This window comes from Gymnoscopelus braueri, assembly GCF_963280865.1.
Source record: "Gymnoscopelus braueri genome assembly, chromosome: 17".
Taxonomy (NCBI): Eukaryota; Metazoa; Chordata; class Actinopteri; order Myctophiformes; family Myctophidae; genus Gymnoscopelus; species Gymnoscopelus braueri.
In genome coordinates, this window is record NC_137617.1 from 7790002 (window position 1) to 7806099 (window position 16098).

A 16098-nucleotide genomic window follows, 5' to 3' on the forward strand; every position below is an offset into this window, starting at 1 on the left:
TGACTAGATGGTTAGATGGAGACAATCCCCGCACCGTCTTTCTCACTCGGCTCATCCTCCACCCTTTCTGCTGTCTCCAGGCGGACCGGAGCAGACATGGCCCTGTTGGATAGCCGTAGCTTTGATTTGACCTATTCTTCTTCCCACAGGGCACTGTGGGATGTCTGTGGGTCGGACTGATGAACATGCTCCTGAAGATGGCACATCCTTTCTTTCTGGGCTACAGCGTAACAAATTAAAGCAGCCATGAGAGCCATTGTAGCTTAAACCCTCCTTCATGTGAAAGACGTCGTCGAGGATCACCAGTGCTTTGCCGTTCCAGTGCCTGTGCAAAACGAACGGCAGTTGTAAAGCCTGACCAGCTGTTGAACCGAGCCACCGCCTGGACCTGGGCACGGTAGAGATGTCGTCGCATGACGATACCTCTGATTACACTGGATGCCAGTGGTGGCTGTCCATAGTCTCTGGGGTTATTAGCAGGGCCGCTTTTAGGAGCATTTACATATGCTTTTTTAAGTTCTTAGATACAGCATCATCGCCCTCTGTTGCTACCTGATCGTGCCAGCGATCTCACAATGCTCTGGTTAGTATGAAGTCGGCGTCTTCAGCGATATAAGCGATATACCTAGAGGCAATTTGTCGTGGAGACTTTCTTCCAGCGCCGTGTTGCTCTGATGACCACATGGTGGTGTCCTTCCGCCCCTTCCTGGTCTTCTCCTCAGGAAGCGCAGAGGGTTCTTCAGTATCTTCCAACTTCCCACTTCTGATACTGATGTAATGACCAGTGATTTTCTCGTCCAAAGGAGGAGCCGTGATATCGGCTTTTAACACTCTTGCCTGCGATTAACCACGTCAGTCATGGTTTTCCCCCAAATGCACACGCACGCACACACACACACACACACACACACACACACACGCTCACGCTCACGCTCACGCTCACGTGCGCGCACACACACACACACACGAAATAAACGACGAACAAACACAATCCAATGACATCAATCACATTCCCATATTCACACAATAACTCAATTAAACAATACTAAAACAACACACAAAACCCAAATGCTCCCCAGGGCAAGCTGGAAGGTCCTTCCCAGCCTCTAGTAACCCGGAACATTACAATATTCTGGATTTTAACATGTTTTAACTTTTAAAAGGCACACCTATCAAAATGTAATACACGTACTGTGTAGCAAATGTAATGTAATTTCTATATCCCAGTCCACAATATGACTGCAGGTTCAATGTGCACTGCAGGCTTATTCCTGTGTTCATCTCAGCCCCTCTGTTCTGTGTGTTTGGAAAATGTGATATGAAGTCTCCTGGCCTTGTTATGTTGGGAGATATTAAAGCTGCATTCCAGAGCTTATTTGAATGAATAAAAGGTTATCATTTAACCAATCTCTATCAGTAGAGCATTGGTTCTCAAAGTGGGGTCCAGGGGGTCCCCAGCAAAAGTAGTTTATATAGCATCACAATCATTTTAACCACTTAATCCATATATACAGTACGTGGTCTATTCAAAAACAGCACATCTACAAGCTCACAGCGAGCTTATATGTGCAATTTTGAATAATTTTCCGTTTCTTTTTGTTTTTTTACATAAATCTTCTCCTCTGGGGGGTCCCTGGCACACTACAATACAACTTGTACATCTGCAGTGGCTGGAGGTGGTCTCACGAAACTCATAAGGGCAACATCTTCTCCCCTGGCCAAGCAGGGATTTCGTCTTGGTAGAGCGGTAGAAATTTGGTCTCCCACGAGACTCTGTTTTGAATCCCGGGTATAGAGCATGATACTTATGGATTCTAGCTTTAACATTACACACACATTACTAAACTTAACCAACAGTACCACTACAATGAATTCATTTAATCACACGCCTAAACGTAGCCATACTAACAGTGTCTAACCTTAAGTACAATTAATGAATAAAACCACAACATGCACAGGCCTAAACACAAGCATTGAGCAATTCACTGTCGTGTTATTGGGGCATACAGACAGCATCCTCTGGCCGCTCTACATTTAGGATAGACTTGTGTCGTATAATCTTAATCCATGTTCATAAAGCTGTCCCCTCAAGACTGGCACATTAAGGCAAAGTTACTCTGTTGCTTTGAGAGAGAGAAATATCCTCACTTTCTTCAGATAGCAAATCAAAAGATTAACGTGGGAGACCATGTCTCATTGTGTCTTCTTATACAGTATACTGTATGCCCCATTTGACTGTTTTACATTTTTTAAAGTAGAGTGGGCTCTCACTTTTGTATTTCTTTCTTTACAGAGACACATGTGTGGATTCAGAAGTAAAAGTCTCAACCACTGTACGGTTGACAGGCACCAATCGTATCTGTTTTGTTGGCCATGGAGATCAACAGGGCTGTAAACTGCACAACAATACCTGGAAGTGATTCTCCCCGGGCCAGGCTGTGGATTTTGTTTCATTTGCCATCTTGAGTAAATCTGGTGAGGATTTGTACTAGATGATTTATTTAAGTGCCAAGAAATGTGTTTGGTGTTACATAAACATACTAGCAGCCCGGTTAGCTGGCTTTGTTCAGACACATCCCATTCTTGCATTGTGTCGAGTAAGTGGTATTGTCTTGTACTGCCGTTTTATAATGTTTTCTCATTGTGCCCGGGGTGGGGTCAAAGATGATTTTCCAGCTGTGTTGGATAATAAGAATATTGTATTGTAATGTATTTTTTTCAATCTGTCTTTGTTGTTAGAAAAGACGAGGCTCACACACAGCAAAGCTTTATGTTTCCACTGGCTGTTTATTCTGCCTCAGGAATCGATACACTGCAAACATAGCCCCCCACATGGCAAGAATGAACCTGTGTGCCAAACATGATTCACATACACGGTAAGGAAGACCACATCTTAACCAATTAAGAGCCATTTTATACTTTGTTGTATGACGGTGTTGCACAAAAATTGCCTATCTACGGCCTCACAAAAAAGCTTGTGCTGTTTTTTTTTTTTTTTTTTTAGTTGGAGGGAAAAACATGAAGATTTGCACCTATAATGCCATATAGGAACACCAGGTTGGAAGAGGTTCACTGTGACATGTAGTTCCGGCTATACAAATCCTCTCTAGCCAGTCAACAGACAAAGTTCCCCACATTGGACTCAGTGCATTTTTGTATTCTCTTTTCATTCGTTGCTGCCATTAGCTTTGCAAGTTGCTCACTTAGTTACTGCTTTGCTAAAAAAGTGCAATTTCAAAAAGCCTAGAATAACCCCACAGTCACCATATCACATCTGGCTTTACATAAACAGTCATAGCCTGTAAACCCACATCCCGAAAGAAACCCACGTCTCGGTACCCCCCACACACACACACACAAAAGGAGTGAACCTACTGGAATCAATGGCAGAAGCACAACCTACCCTACCAGGACACCCTGTTGTAGCTTTAACAATTCATTAATTTTGGTCTTATCACTTCTTTTTTATACAAAACAAAACAGGCTAAAAAGAAGGCTTGGGTGTAAGAGAGAACAAAATAAACACTGCACAACGTGTTGGACCTTACACTCTTGTCCTACATTCTTCTTGTATTTATATTACATCAAACAACTTTCGGGATCCTAAAACCCCCCATAAATCCTTTGTTTGGCTGCCCCCTCCCCCCACAAACCCCCCCAAAACAACAACAACAAACAAAAAACGAAAAAACAAATAAAAAAATAAAAGAAAGCATAAAAGTGACCATTGCAGGAATGAACAGCAGCTCCGTATCAGCCACGTGCAGGCGGGGAGGCAGCAATTCACTTCTGGCTGGTAAAGTGCTTGTTGAGGATGCCCTTGGCCGTCTCCAGAGCGGCGTCGGCGGGGACGGGGATGTGTGGCGCCACGCCGGCGCCCTCCCAGGCGGGACCCGCCGCCGTGTCACAGTGCACGGTGGGGATGCTGAGGTAGACGCCGGTCTCGCCCACCTGGAAGTAGGGATGGGAATATTAACCGTTTTTTACTGTTAACTGCGATTTAAGACGTCACAATTCATTAACCGCAGTGGCTCAGCATAATCGTGGAGAAATCTCTACTCAGGTCACTGTAATACAGTTGAAGAACCTTGCAGATACAGTACATGGATGTTTAACGATGTAGTAGCTTTTATTTACTTCCAAAGAGCTTTTTATCTATTTATTTCTATTTTGTATGTATTATTTGGCTTGTGCATTATTTAAGTAAGCTTTGCCAAGCCATGTGATCCATAGGGCAGGAGCCTATCTTCTGTTTCTGTAGCATGAGGCAGCTGGATGTACAAGTACATCACCTGGACATGACGCTAGTATGTCACAGGGAGTCAGGGACTTACCCCCAATCCAACCCTTGATGCTGAATGCCAAGCTATGAGGCATTGGGTCACATTTTTAGAGTCTTTGGTATGACCGAGCCGGGTGAATCGAACCCCCAACCTCCCAGTCTCAGGACTCTAACCACAAGGCCACTGAGCTGGTTCTGCATTATATAGGTACTCTAGGCCTATTTGTGTTTTGAAAGGCAGCAATGGTTTAAAACAAAAAAGCCTACTAAAAAATCTAATTTACAAATGCTTATTTTATACACCCGTAGTGTATGAAATAAATGTATGCGTGATAATCATGATAATCGTGAAACCGTGATTATTTTTCTCACTGCATAGTAGAAACAAAACGAACACATGCAGCTCAGTCCAAGGCGAAAGTAGTTTACCGGGTGCACGGCTCAACACGACTCAACCTAAAAAACCTGTGCCGTGTATTTTGTAACTAGAAGTAGGCTACCAGAGCACTGGCATTTCTTTGTTCTTTGTTGTTTTGTTTTTTTTACATTCTCTCACTACGTACCGGGAAGGTCTGGGGAGGGTGGGAGCCCCCGGAGGTGGTCTCGCCGATGATCATGGCGCGGCCGAGCTTCTTCAGGATGTAGACGAACTCCTCGGCAGCGCCGGCGGTCGCCCCGCTGGTCAGGATGAGGAGGCTCTTCGTGGCACCGTACCTGGGACCTTTGGGGGGGGAGTGGGGAGGAGAGAAAGGAGAAAGAGGAACAGGGGCGGAGTAGGGAGAGAGAGGATGGAAAGTAGTGGAAGGAGAAATAAGACAGGACGGAGAGAAGCATGAAAGGACGGAGCGAAGCATGAAAGAGACGACAGAGTAACTGGGTTAGAGAGAGGAGGGCAGGTGTACTTAGTAGATCAGTGATTCTCAACCTTTTTAATTTCAAGGCCTGCCAGGCCTTATAGGCCCCCCTAGTTTGACATGCATTAAGCCACAGACCCCCCCATTTGATACACATTTTATATCCGGGACTACACTAAATTGTCAGTGTTACTTTAACTCTGAGAGAGTACAAATGGAACCAAACAAACCCTTATCGGTCCATTTTCTTCCTGACTATCAATCATCTTGCTGGGGACCCCCTGGAGCTCCCTCAAGGACCCCTGGAGTTCCCCGGACCCCATGTTGAGAACCAGTGTAGTACTGAAGATGAACATCTTTACAAACTCCAAGGCAGTGCATCGCAAATAAAACAATTCTTTATGTGATCAACTTAAAATAAGTTGCACACAGTGGCTGTACAGCAATTTTGTCTTTTAAAAAGCGACGCAAGTGAAATGATATGGAACTGGTTGGAGAGCAGAATATCCATTTAAAACTTTATCTTTTCTGTTTATACCAGTGAGGTCATCGATGGTCCAGAGCTCCTTGGTTGTGCCAGAAGGTCTGTCATACAGCTTGTCCAGCAGGATCTTCCTGTCGGCGTTAAAGAAGTAGGAGCAGAACCCTGCGATGGCTGAGGTGGGACCACCAACGTTGTTCCTGCAAGATGCCATCACAGTCAGGTAAGTTAGGAGGACGTTATGCAGGGTTATTTCAAAACTTCACTGAATGTTCAATTCTGATTGGTCTGCAACGCGAGTCGTTGCTTGTTGTAAAAATTTTGTCTATTTCCCAAATGTTTGCCTCTTATATTATTTGACAATTTGGCCAATGTTTGTTATTTTATAGTTGATTACTTTTGATGCAGTAATGGTCTTTTGGTATTAAAAAGATCATAAAAGTCCTTAATTGTCACTTCACTGTTATCTGAAGACCCCCCCCCCCCCAAAAAAAAAAACCCTGGAGGTCCCAACCCACATGTTGAGAAACTACTGTGCTAAGGCATTCTGAGGTCTGCTATTTCACCATAAAAGACCCCTGTTCTGCTTACATTGCTGTCCATGTGGAAGCTTTTACATTTCAATAATTATTCTTGAATCAATATTTATTTAGTTTGCATCAGTTCTGCATCAGTTCTGCTTCACCCTGCGAACGTTTATTTTGCAATAATGACTGGATTGCTGTGCATGATCCTGTACTTAATACATTCTAAGAATAATAAGCCCAATCTATTTACAATTGTTGGATTATTGTGTATCCTATATTTGTATTTATCGGCATTAAGCTGACTCTCTTATCCAGAATAACAAGAAAAGAGTGCATCAGTAGAATAAGCTTGAAATGCCGTAACAACCGTAGCATAAAGGCCAGAGTCAGCGCTTTGAAAATGGACAGGACAAGAATAAGTCTGTCCCTGCATCCTCTCATCAATGCATCTCAATTTTTTTCTAGTTTAAATTGTCTCTTCACTGTCATCTGGGGACCCCCCCCCCCAAATAAAACTGGTTGAGAACTAGGGGTGGGACGATATGGGTACCTCACGATACGATATATATCACGATATTAGGCCCACGATAACAATATATATCACGATATCTGAAAATATCGATATATTGCGATATCACGATATATTGCATGAAAATTCACCAACGATCACGATAGTCCTTGTATTCAATTCATAAACACATAAAATAGCACCAAACAGTTCAAAATCATCATTACACAAATACAGAGTAGGAAAAACAACATATCGCAAACTAAAAAATTCATAAATAAATATATATATATATCGATATTTTTTGGCAGTATATCGATTATTTATCGCGGGAGAAAGTATCGCGATATATCGATATATCGATATATCGTCCCACCCCTATTGAGAACCACTGTTCTAATATACCTGAGGTCGACAATCATGCCGTCGGTGTTGACGACCTTGCTCCAGACATGTTCAACAATGATCTGGGCGATGGGCTTGACCTCCTCGAAGTCTCCAAACATGTCGAAGCGCAGGTAACCAATGTTGTTCTCAAACACGTCGGTTTGGAATGACACCTTGATCAGCTGTATGAACGTCTCTGGAGAATAGTCCTATAGCAACAAAAGAGTTTCTGTCACTTTACCTCTATGGTTCATTAAGTATGGCCAAAGTATGAAGTCAAACCATTTCAACTGTATGTTATGTTAAACATTGTTAGTAAGTAAAATAGCACTTAATTTAAAGACTAATAACATTTACACACATTTCACATATGTTTTATACAAAATTTTAGTTAGCTATTCCCACATCCCCATATGTGATTATGCAAAACAATTGATCATAAATAAAAAAAAATCATGCCGACTTCCTCATTTGAACACATTTCTGAAATAAGATATTAGATTCAGTAATTTAGTCATTAGAAATGAAAACGAATGTCTTACCATGGGTGGCAGAGCAGGGGTGTTACTGGTTGTCTTCAGACTCTTGTCTCCAGACAGAGTTTTCAGGTCGTCAGACAACTTTGCCTCCAGCCCAGCCTTAGAGTTGACCGAGCTATACTTGCCGCTGGCCAGGAGTCCTTTCAGCTTGTCTGCGACATCGGCTCCGATGGCCTCGAACGCGTAGTTCTCAGCAATCAGGGTAGCAGATCCCTCAATGATGGCAGGAACCTTGCCACGCAGCTTGAGGATCTCAATGGCGGTGGCGAGCGCGTCCTCAGCATTGACGTCGACGTCCGGGGTCACGCCGGTGACTTCCCAGGTGGAGCCGGTGACAGGATTGACAGACTTGGCTGTGGGAATGGTGAGGTAGAAGTCTGTGTCCGCCACCTTAATCTTGTCGACTTTCACGGAGCCTCCGGCTGTCTTCTCGCCGACGATGGTGGCCCTGTTGAGGTTCTTGAGGCAGTAGGCGACGTCCTCGGCGATGCCGTTGGTGTTCTGGCTGGTGAGGATGATGAGAGGCTTGGTGCTTCCGTACCTGTCACCGAGCAGGTTGGACATGGTGAACAGCTTCGTGGTGGTGTCCGAGGGACGGTCGTACACGCTGTCGATGTGGATCACAGGCTCGGCGTCGGTGAAGTAAGACACGATGTAGGGCAGCCCCGAGACGTCTCCGCTGCCGGTGTAGCGCAGGTCAAAGATCAGGGCGGAGGAGGGCAGGATCTTGTTCCAGACCAGCTCCAGGAGCAGGGGGCCGATCTTCTCGGCCACGTGCTCCCCGAGGATGTGGTCGATCCTCAGGTAGCCAATGTTTCCCTCCAGGATGTCCAGCTTGATGGAGTGCTGGAGCACGGCAATGAGCTGCTCGGCAGGCAGGTTGGGGATCTCGGGAGGGGCGACGGCAACGTAGTCGGGCTCGTGGGAGACCTTCAGGCGCGGGTCGTTGATGGTGCTCTGGACCCCCGAGGTGAGGACGCTGGCCAGGGTTTCGGGGTCGGGGATGCTGAGGATCTCCGTGTTGCTGGTGGCCGCGTCAATCGCCTCCTGCATGCCCGCCAGCTTCTCCGGGGAGCAGTAATTGTCCAGGAGGATCTTGGCCATGTCTATGATGAGGCTCGGAGGGAAGGTGGCACGGACGATGAAGACATTGCTCAAAAGGAGCAAAGACGCCACCAGAAAGACTGCTTTAGCCATTTTCTCTCTTTTTGGAGAGACAGAGAAACTGATCGGCAGAACCTCCGTCCACGTTGAGGTTCTTTGTCAAATGAGACTATTTCCTGGCTGCAAGGTTTCTGTTAACGCACACCTAAGAGGCTTTGCCCCCACAATAAACCTCTAATCGCATTATGTGCTTTTGTAAGACAATAACAAGCTAGCCAAACAGGGTTGCACCACGTTTCCCAATACACCATCCTTAGATATATTGCAAGAGACTTACGGTAAATATTAGAAGCTACCTATGCCAATTAAGGTAAGGTTTGTAACAGACAGGAATATCTGTAATGAAGGGATTATGGCTCGTAGAAATATTTAGCCTACTTGAGTAAGTCACTGTGTAGGCCTATTTACTGATTACCTTCCAGTGTGTTTGTGTCCTAGAGACAGCTCATAGAAGGCTCATAGACAGTGATTTGTTACCTGTATGTATGCAGAATCTTGAAAAGTTGCATCTCTGTGGTTCTTGTCGAAAAGGGCTCCGGAGATTAGTGAACATGTTGTATGTTTGAATTTTTGCAGACTCGCCCGTTAGAGGAATTGTGTAGGATATATTGGTGGAATATAATGTGGTTGTGTTGCTTACAAGTGCACAGAATGCAAAAATAACCTCTCTAATGATACGAAGAAAGGACAGTAATTACAATCAACACACATATAAATCCCACACTGATGTCGTATTTTGTATAAAGGAATCTAATATCATCACAGTTTCTAGGTGGAAGTTCATTCCATGGCAAGAAAGCTTGCAGTCTTAGCCATTTGCATACCCCACCAACATTTGTTGCACAGCTTATTCCATATGGTATGCTAAGTCTAAGTCAGCACTTTTCTCACAGGCTTAGAACAACAATCTGCTACTCTGTCCTCCCTCGTGGGAGCATTTTGATTGACCTCAAGCCCTGATTTGCACACTGATCAAGCACTGGCACACAGTGGATCACACCAGTCACACCAGTTAACCAAGCTTTTATTCTTACTAAAACTAACCTGAGTTACAACGTTACTGTGACCACTTTTTTTCCCCGTCTACACCACAGCTCTTTGCCAAAAAAAACCGATCTGCAAGCTCGCAATGCGATGCGTTGTGAGCTTGTAAATCTGCTATTTTGGGGCGACTGTTCCCCCTAGAATAGGCATGCTGGGGGTTCAAGTGGTTGCCCTATTTCAAAAGTAGTGAAAAGGCTGTGAAATCTTTGGAAATGTTCTGAAATTGTTTTTACATTTCTGAAGGTTTTTGTCTGTAATAACATATCCGACATAAAGTTGAAAGGGTTAAGTTGTTAATGGGACTGCACTGAAATGTTCCCTCAACATAGAAACATGTCTATCACCAGCTGACTTATTTTGTTCTTTCTATTACAGCTTAGTAGTAATGGACACCCATTGTTGTTAATATTGTTAAATATAACATAATAACAATATAATGAACAAGTAGTTTATTTTTGTGTGTGGTTTAAATACTTTATTGCAGGGAAAATAACTGAGGAGAGATCTTTGCCTGCAGCAACAGCACAGAGGAAGTGAACAGACTTATTGTAGGTTTCTTTGCAACTGGCTCCCTCTAGTGGTTGTTTTCAGTAATTAACAATTGTACAAGGAACATTCTGAAAGTGCTTCTGAAAGTAGTCTAAAGAAATACAACAAAACCACATACTCACATAAGAAAGCCCTAACTATAAATTACACATACATTTAAACAAAAGAGAGAAAAAAAGAAAAAAAGGTATTATTTCTAAACCTAAACAGGTTCTTTAGTCAAATAAATATGGGTCAACACATACAATACATTGTCGGATTATGCACTTGGTATTAATACATGTCAACAACAGGAATTACACAAAGTTAAAAACAACACACTGATGTCATAATCAAAAAAGGCATCTCATATCATCACAGTTTTCATCTTTTCTTTTGGGATGTGCTTTCCTATTAGTGCAATAGAGGAGTTTTAAGGTGCCCAAATGAATAAAACGTGCAATCAATAAAAATAAAATAGTCTAGTCATTCAGATTTGACAAAATTTGATCCATAATAATAAACTCAGATGTTTTCTTGTTTTCTGCTCTTCTTCCCTTATAATGTTGAGTTTGTAAAGATTAGAGTGTTCTGTAATTGGAACATCACATTTCAACGAGTCCAGTCTTGCAAAAGTGTTCATGAGCCAGTAAGGAAGTACATTTACTTGAGTACTGTTCTTAAGTAAATGTACTTGAGCATCTGTAAGCCTACTTTAATTGAGTAATTTTTGCATATTTAGGAGAAGGTTCCAGGGGTCCCCAGCAAAATTGGTTGATATAGCAGTTTAACCACTTATAGATCGGCTACTTGAAAATAGCCAGTCTGCAAGCTCACAATGTGTTGCATTGCTATGCGTTGTGAGCTTTTAGATCTGCTATCAAATCTACACATTTTGAATATTCTTTGGACATTTTAACAACACAAATCCTGTATGGGGGTCCCTGGCACAAAATATTTCAGATCAGGGTCCACGGCCAAATACTTAGAAATACTAATATTAATTTGGGGACCTTGACATGAAAAGGTTAAACTATATTGCTTTCTTGTGAAAGCAAATTATTTCAGGTTATTTCTGACTTCTTCCTTTGTTGTTGGTTTATACAGATAGGACAGTGCATAGAGTCAGGAAACCTGAGGACAGACAGAGGAGAGACACAAGATAATACGCCGGGAGTTGGATTCAAACCCGGCAACTCACAAGGAGCATGTGGTTATTGCGCTAACTGGCTGGACTACCAGGATCCCCAATATAGATGTCATTTTAAAGTGTACTGCTATTAAACAAAGGGTAAAGTAATCATTTTGAAGGTAGATAAGAACAGAACACCAACTACTTCCCTTGCTCTCTCTTCACCAGCCTCGCTGATATGACTTTTTGAGCCACAGCCAGCGCGTCATTTGCCTGGGAGACGATGTGCGGCTCGACCCCAGACACGCTCCACACCTTCCCGGTGACGGCGCTCAGGACCGCCAGGTTCGGTATGGAAGCGTACAGGATGCTGTCCCTGATCTGGTAGGTTCCGCTCGACAAGGACCCGCCCATCGTCGGCTCTCCGACGATGGTGGCGCGGTTCAGGTCTTTCATGGTGCGGATGAACACCTCGGCCGCGGAGCCCGTCATGTGGCTGGTGAGGATGAAGATGTCCTTGGAGGAGCCATACCTCTGGCCCATGACCTGCGGCGAGGTCAGGACCTCCGTCAGGGTGTTCGTGGAGCGGTTGAAGACGGTGTAGAGGTGCTTCAGGGGCTCGCCGTCAAAGAAATAGGTGCACAGTAGAGGAATGGCCGTGGAGTAGATGCCCGTGTTGTACCTCATGTCGATGATGAGCGTGTCGGTGTTGACGATTTTGTTCCATACTAATTTGATGAGCTGCGGGCCGATGGTTTTTACCACGTCCACGTCGGCCATCATGTCGAACCTGAGATAGCCGACGTTCCCCGGCATTACCTCGACTTTGAACAGCGCGTCGATTATGTACCCCGCCTCCTCTGCCGACGGTATCTTCGGAATGTTGTCCAGGGTCTCTGGCTCGACGTCGCAGTAGAAAATGTGGAGGCGGTGGTCGCCAGAGGTCTCCTGCAGGTCTGCCGTAAGTTGCGAAGCCAGAGATTCGAAATCGACCACCGAGCGGTATGCTCCTTCTGTCCATTTGTTCCGCAGCACTTTGCTGACTTTGGGGGCGACTTCGGGGATGGCGTAGTGCGTTTCTAAGAGCTCTATGGTTCCTTCTATCAGGGTCATGACCCCTCGGTGGAACTGTATGACCTCGTGGACGTGGTCCACGGCTTCTTCTGCGAGCACGATGGCGTCTGGGACCACGCCTCCTCCCAGCCAGCATTCCGCGTTGTTGTCCATGAAGTTAATGAAAGGGACGGTAATTGCAATGTCTGTGCCTTCTATTTGGAACGACTTTGAGTGCATCAGGGTACCGGATGTGATCTCCCCAATGACTGTGCCGCGATGTAAGGACTGCATGAGGTAAGCAAACTCCTCTCCGACACCTGCGGTGTAATAGCTGGTCAACACATAAACGCCACGCTTGGAGCCATAAACGGGTCCGGTGAGCCCAGGCAGGGTGTCATATTCCCTTGTTGTGTTTTGAATTCGGTCGTATATGGTGAAAAAATGGCGTTTCTGCGAGGCATCCTGGAGATAAGAAAGGATCAGTGCTAAAGAGGCAGATGACCCAGCAGTGTTATAACGCAGGTCAATGAGAAGATTGTCTGTGTCTTTCAGGGGCTCCCAAACCCTTTTAGCCATGAGCTGTCCTAGTTTAGCCACCACAGACGACTCTATAAACTCATCAAAGCGGAGATAACCGGTATTTCCTTGGAGGATCTGCACTTTGAACACTCTATCAACTAACGTCCCCAGTGATGCTGAATCGTCTACAACCTTCCCAGGGTCCAAGTCCCCCATGAGGGCGATGTCATCTTCTGTGTGTTTGATGATCAGGCGAGGGTCTTCCGAAACAAGTTGGAGCTCCTGATTGAGTTTGGTTGCCAAGTCCTCCTCGGAAATAATCGAGAAGAAGTCTGTGGATTCCAGGTGGTGAAGGAGCGCCTGAACTCGGTCGGTGAAGGCGTAGAACCTCCTGATGATGTCTGAGATGTTCTGCACAGCTTTGGGGATGGCGCTCCTCACAGCCAATAGGGTTTTTGCACTTCCGATGGCTTCCTTGGCGAGAACGGTTACCGACGGCGAGACTCCGCTCACCTCCCAGCTCTGGCCTGTGATCGGGTTGATGGACCTTGCCACAGGAACCGTGATGTAGAACCCAGAATCCCCGATTTTGATCTTCTGTACTTTTACTGATCCGCCAGCCGACCTCTCGCCAACGACGATAGCCCTGTTCAGATGTTTTAACGTGTATGCCACTGCCTCGGCCGCCCCCACCGTACGCTTGCTAGTCAAAATCATTACGTCTTTTGTCTTTCCATACCTTTCGCCCATTATGGAGGCCATGGTCCATAGTTCTTTGGTCGTGTTCGAGGGCCTGTCAAAGACGGTGTCGATGTGAACAAGAGGCTCGGGGTCCGAGAAGTAGGAGACGATGAAAGGAACTCCAGAAAGCTCTCCGGCCGTGCTGTATCTCAGGTCAAAGATCAGGGAGGACGTATGAGCCACCTTATTCCAGATGTTGTCCCTCAGAAGAGGGCCCAGCTTCACCATGGTCTCCTCCCCGATAATGCGGTCAATCCTCAGGTAGCCCACGTTGTTTTCCATGATGTCCAGTTTCACCGAGTTCCTCACCAGCCGTATTAGCTGCTCAGTGGGGAGGGAGGGCAGCGCCGGCGGCATCACGGGAACAAAATTGGGCTCGTACGACACCGTCAGCCTCGGGTCGTTCAGGGCGCCTTGCACCCCGGCCGTGAGGACCGATGCCAGGGTCTTCTTGTCCGAGATCTGGAGGATCTCCCCGCTGCTGATGGCCTGCTGGATGGCCTCCTGCATCCCGACCAGGTTCTCTGGCAGGCAGTAGTTATCGAGCAGGATCTTGGCCATGTCGAGCACCAGCGCAGGCTGGAATGGTGAGTTGGCAGAGAAGCCGAGGCAGAGAAACGTCGCCAAAAGTGTCGGCGAGAGCCAAAACCCTGCCATTCTGAGATGCACAGAGACAAGAGGAGCAGATGTTGTCTCTTTCGTCCTCTCACTGACTCTGTCTTCTGTTTCTCAGCTGCTGCTGCTCTTCTACTGTGCATAAAGCAATCAGAGCTTTTGTTTGGAGAGGAAAAGAAAATTCACTGTCACTGGGTTTCTTTCGGACCACATCATCATCGACATAAGAGGCTTTTGTCCCCAATAAACCTTTAATCGCATTATATGTGCCGCATCAGCTGGCAGACAATAGCAGACAAAAAAGGAGACAATTTGGAAATGCAGAGGTCGAGCCACACGTGTCATGCACATCTGGGTTTCTATTTCGTTTCATGCTTTGTTTGGTATTTGATACTGTTAGATCTCACTGGGAGACAAGAACTTAATGGCATAGAACAATTTAACACCACATGAACCATAGTCCCTATTCTGGGCCTAATAGGCATAATAGGCAAACATTCGTCAAAAATAGTAAAACATTCCGTGAAAATATCCGATGACACATCGATGTTCAAAAGTATATAACGTTTAAAGGGATAGTTCACCCCCAAAATGGCTTTTTTCCTATCAATTAGTCACCCCATGGAGACTTGAATCCATGGATATTTGATGATGGCAGCGGTTCCGGTAGGAGAAACAAAGAGTCTCCTTTGTGTCTCTTACCGGAACCGCTGCCTACCGCTGTCAAGTCTCCATGGGGTGACTTATCGATAGAAAAAAATTACGTTTTTTTGGGTGAATTTTCCCTTTAAGTAGTTCATTCAGTAGTTCACAAAATTAAGACATCAAATTGAAATAATGAAATGTAAGCTTGAATAACAGCCTCCATCTCAACTGTAACCTACCCTCACTCAACTCTCAACCTGATACCACATGGAAGCCCTGTCTGAAACGTACTCTCTCCTTCACACTGTCTTCGTTTGTCTGTCTCATTCTCTCTGGCTGCCTCCCACCATTCTCTCACGTGGCTGCTCTCTCTCGCACGCCCTCCATCTCCTCCTCTATCTCTTCCTCTCTCTCCACATCTCCCTTCTTTCATCCCTCCATCTCCTCCACTCTCTCTCCTCCACTTCCGTCCCTTTCTTCCCCCTGCCTCTCTCTCCCCCCCTCTCCCTCTTCCCTGTCTGTCTCCCCTTCCTCCCTCCCTCCATCTCTCTCTCTCTCTATCTCTCAAACACACACACACACACACACACACACACACACACACACACACACACACACACACACACACACACACACACACACACACACACACACACACACACACACACACACACACACACACACACACACACACAGACAGAGGTGGCCAGGTGCAGAGCGTTGGCAGGTTTTAAAGGGTCATGTCTGGGTCAGTCCAGGAACGACATGATTACACATTTTGTGGGAACGTTGCAAAGCCGTCTTAAAAAGGACACACACACACACACACACACACACACACACACACAGACACATTTAGGTCAGAATTAGACACATTCACATAGCAAAGTCCTGCGTGTTCATTCTCTGAGAGTGAAAATCGACCTGCTAGGGTCCATTTTCAACACTCCGGGTTAAATTAGCACTCAGTCATTATTTGGATTGAATGTTGAATCAGACACTCTCTCACTATATTAAGACCTCACTACATAAAGGCCTTGTTTTAACCTATCAGAAGGAACAGACGTGGATATAAC

General features: G+C 45.4%; 2 protein-coding genes across 2 annotated transcripts; both read right to left on the reverse strand.

The window, feature by feature from the left end:
• Positions 1-3783: 3783 nt before the first annotated feature.
• rbp3 (retinol binding protein 3) lies at positions 3784-8775 on the reverse strand (the record flags this gene model as incomplete). Its single annotated transcript, XM_080455557.1, has 5 exons — positions 3784-3951; positions 4846-5003; positions 5675-5817; positions 7058-7248; positions 7582-8775. The coding sequence occupies 5 exons, from the start codon at positions 8773-8775 to the stop codon at positions 3784-3786; spliced, it is 1854 nt and encodes a 617-aa protein (XP_080311683.1).
• Positions 8776-11647: 2872 nt separating this feature from the next.
• Positions 11648-14419, reverse strand: irbpl (interphotoreceptor retinoid-binding protein like; the record flags this gene model as incomplete). The annotated part of the gene is made up of 1 exon (XM_080455558.1): positions 11648-14419. The coding sequence occupies one exon, from the start codon at positions 14417-14419 to the stop codon at positions 11648-11650; it is 2772 nt and encodes a 923-aa protein (XP_080311684.1).
• Between the last annotated feature and the right edge of the window lie 1679 nt (positions 14420-16098).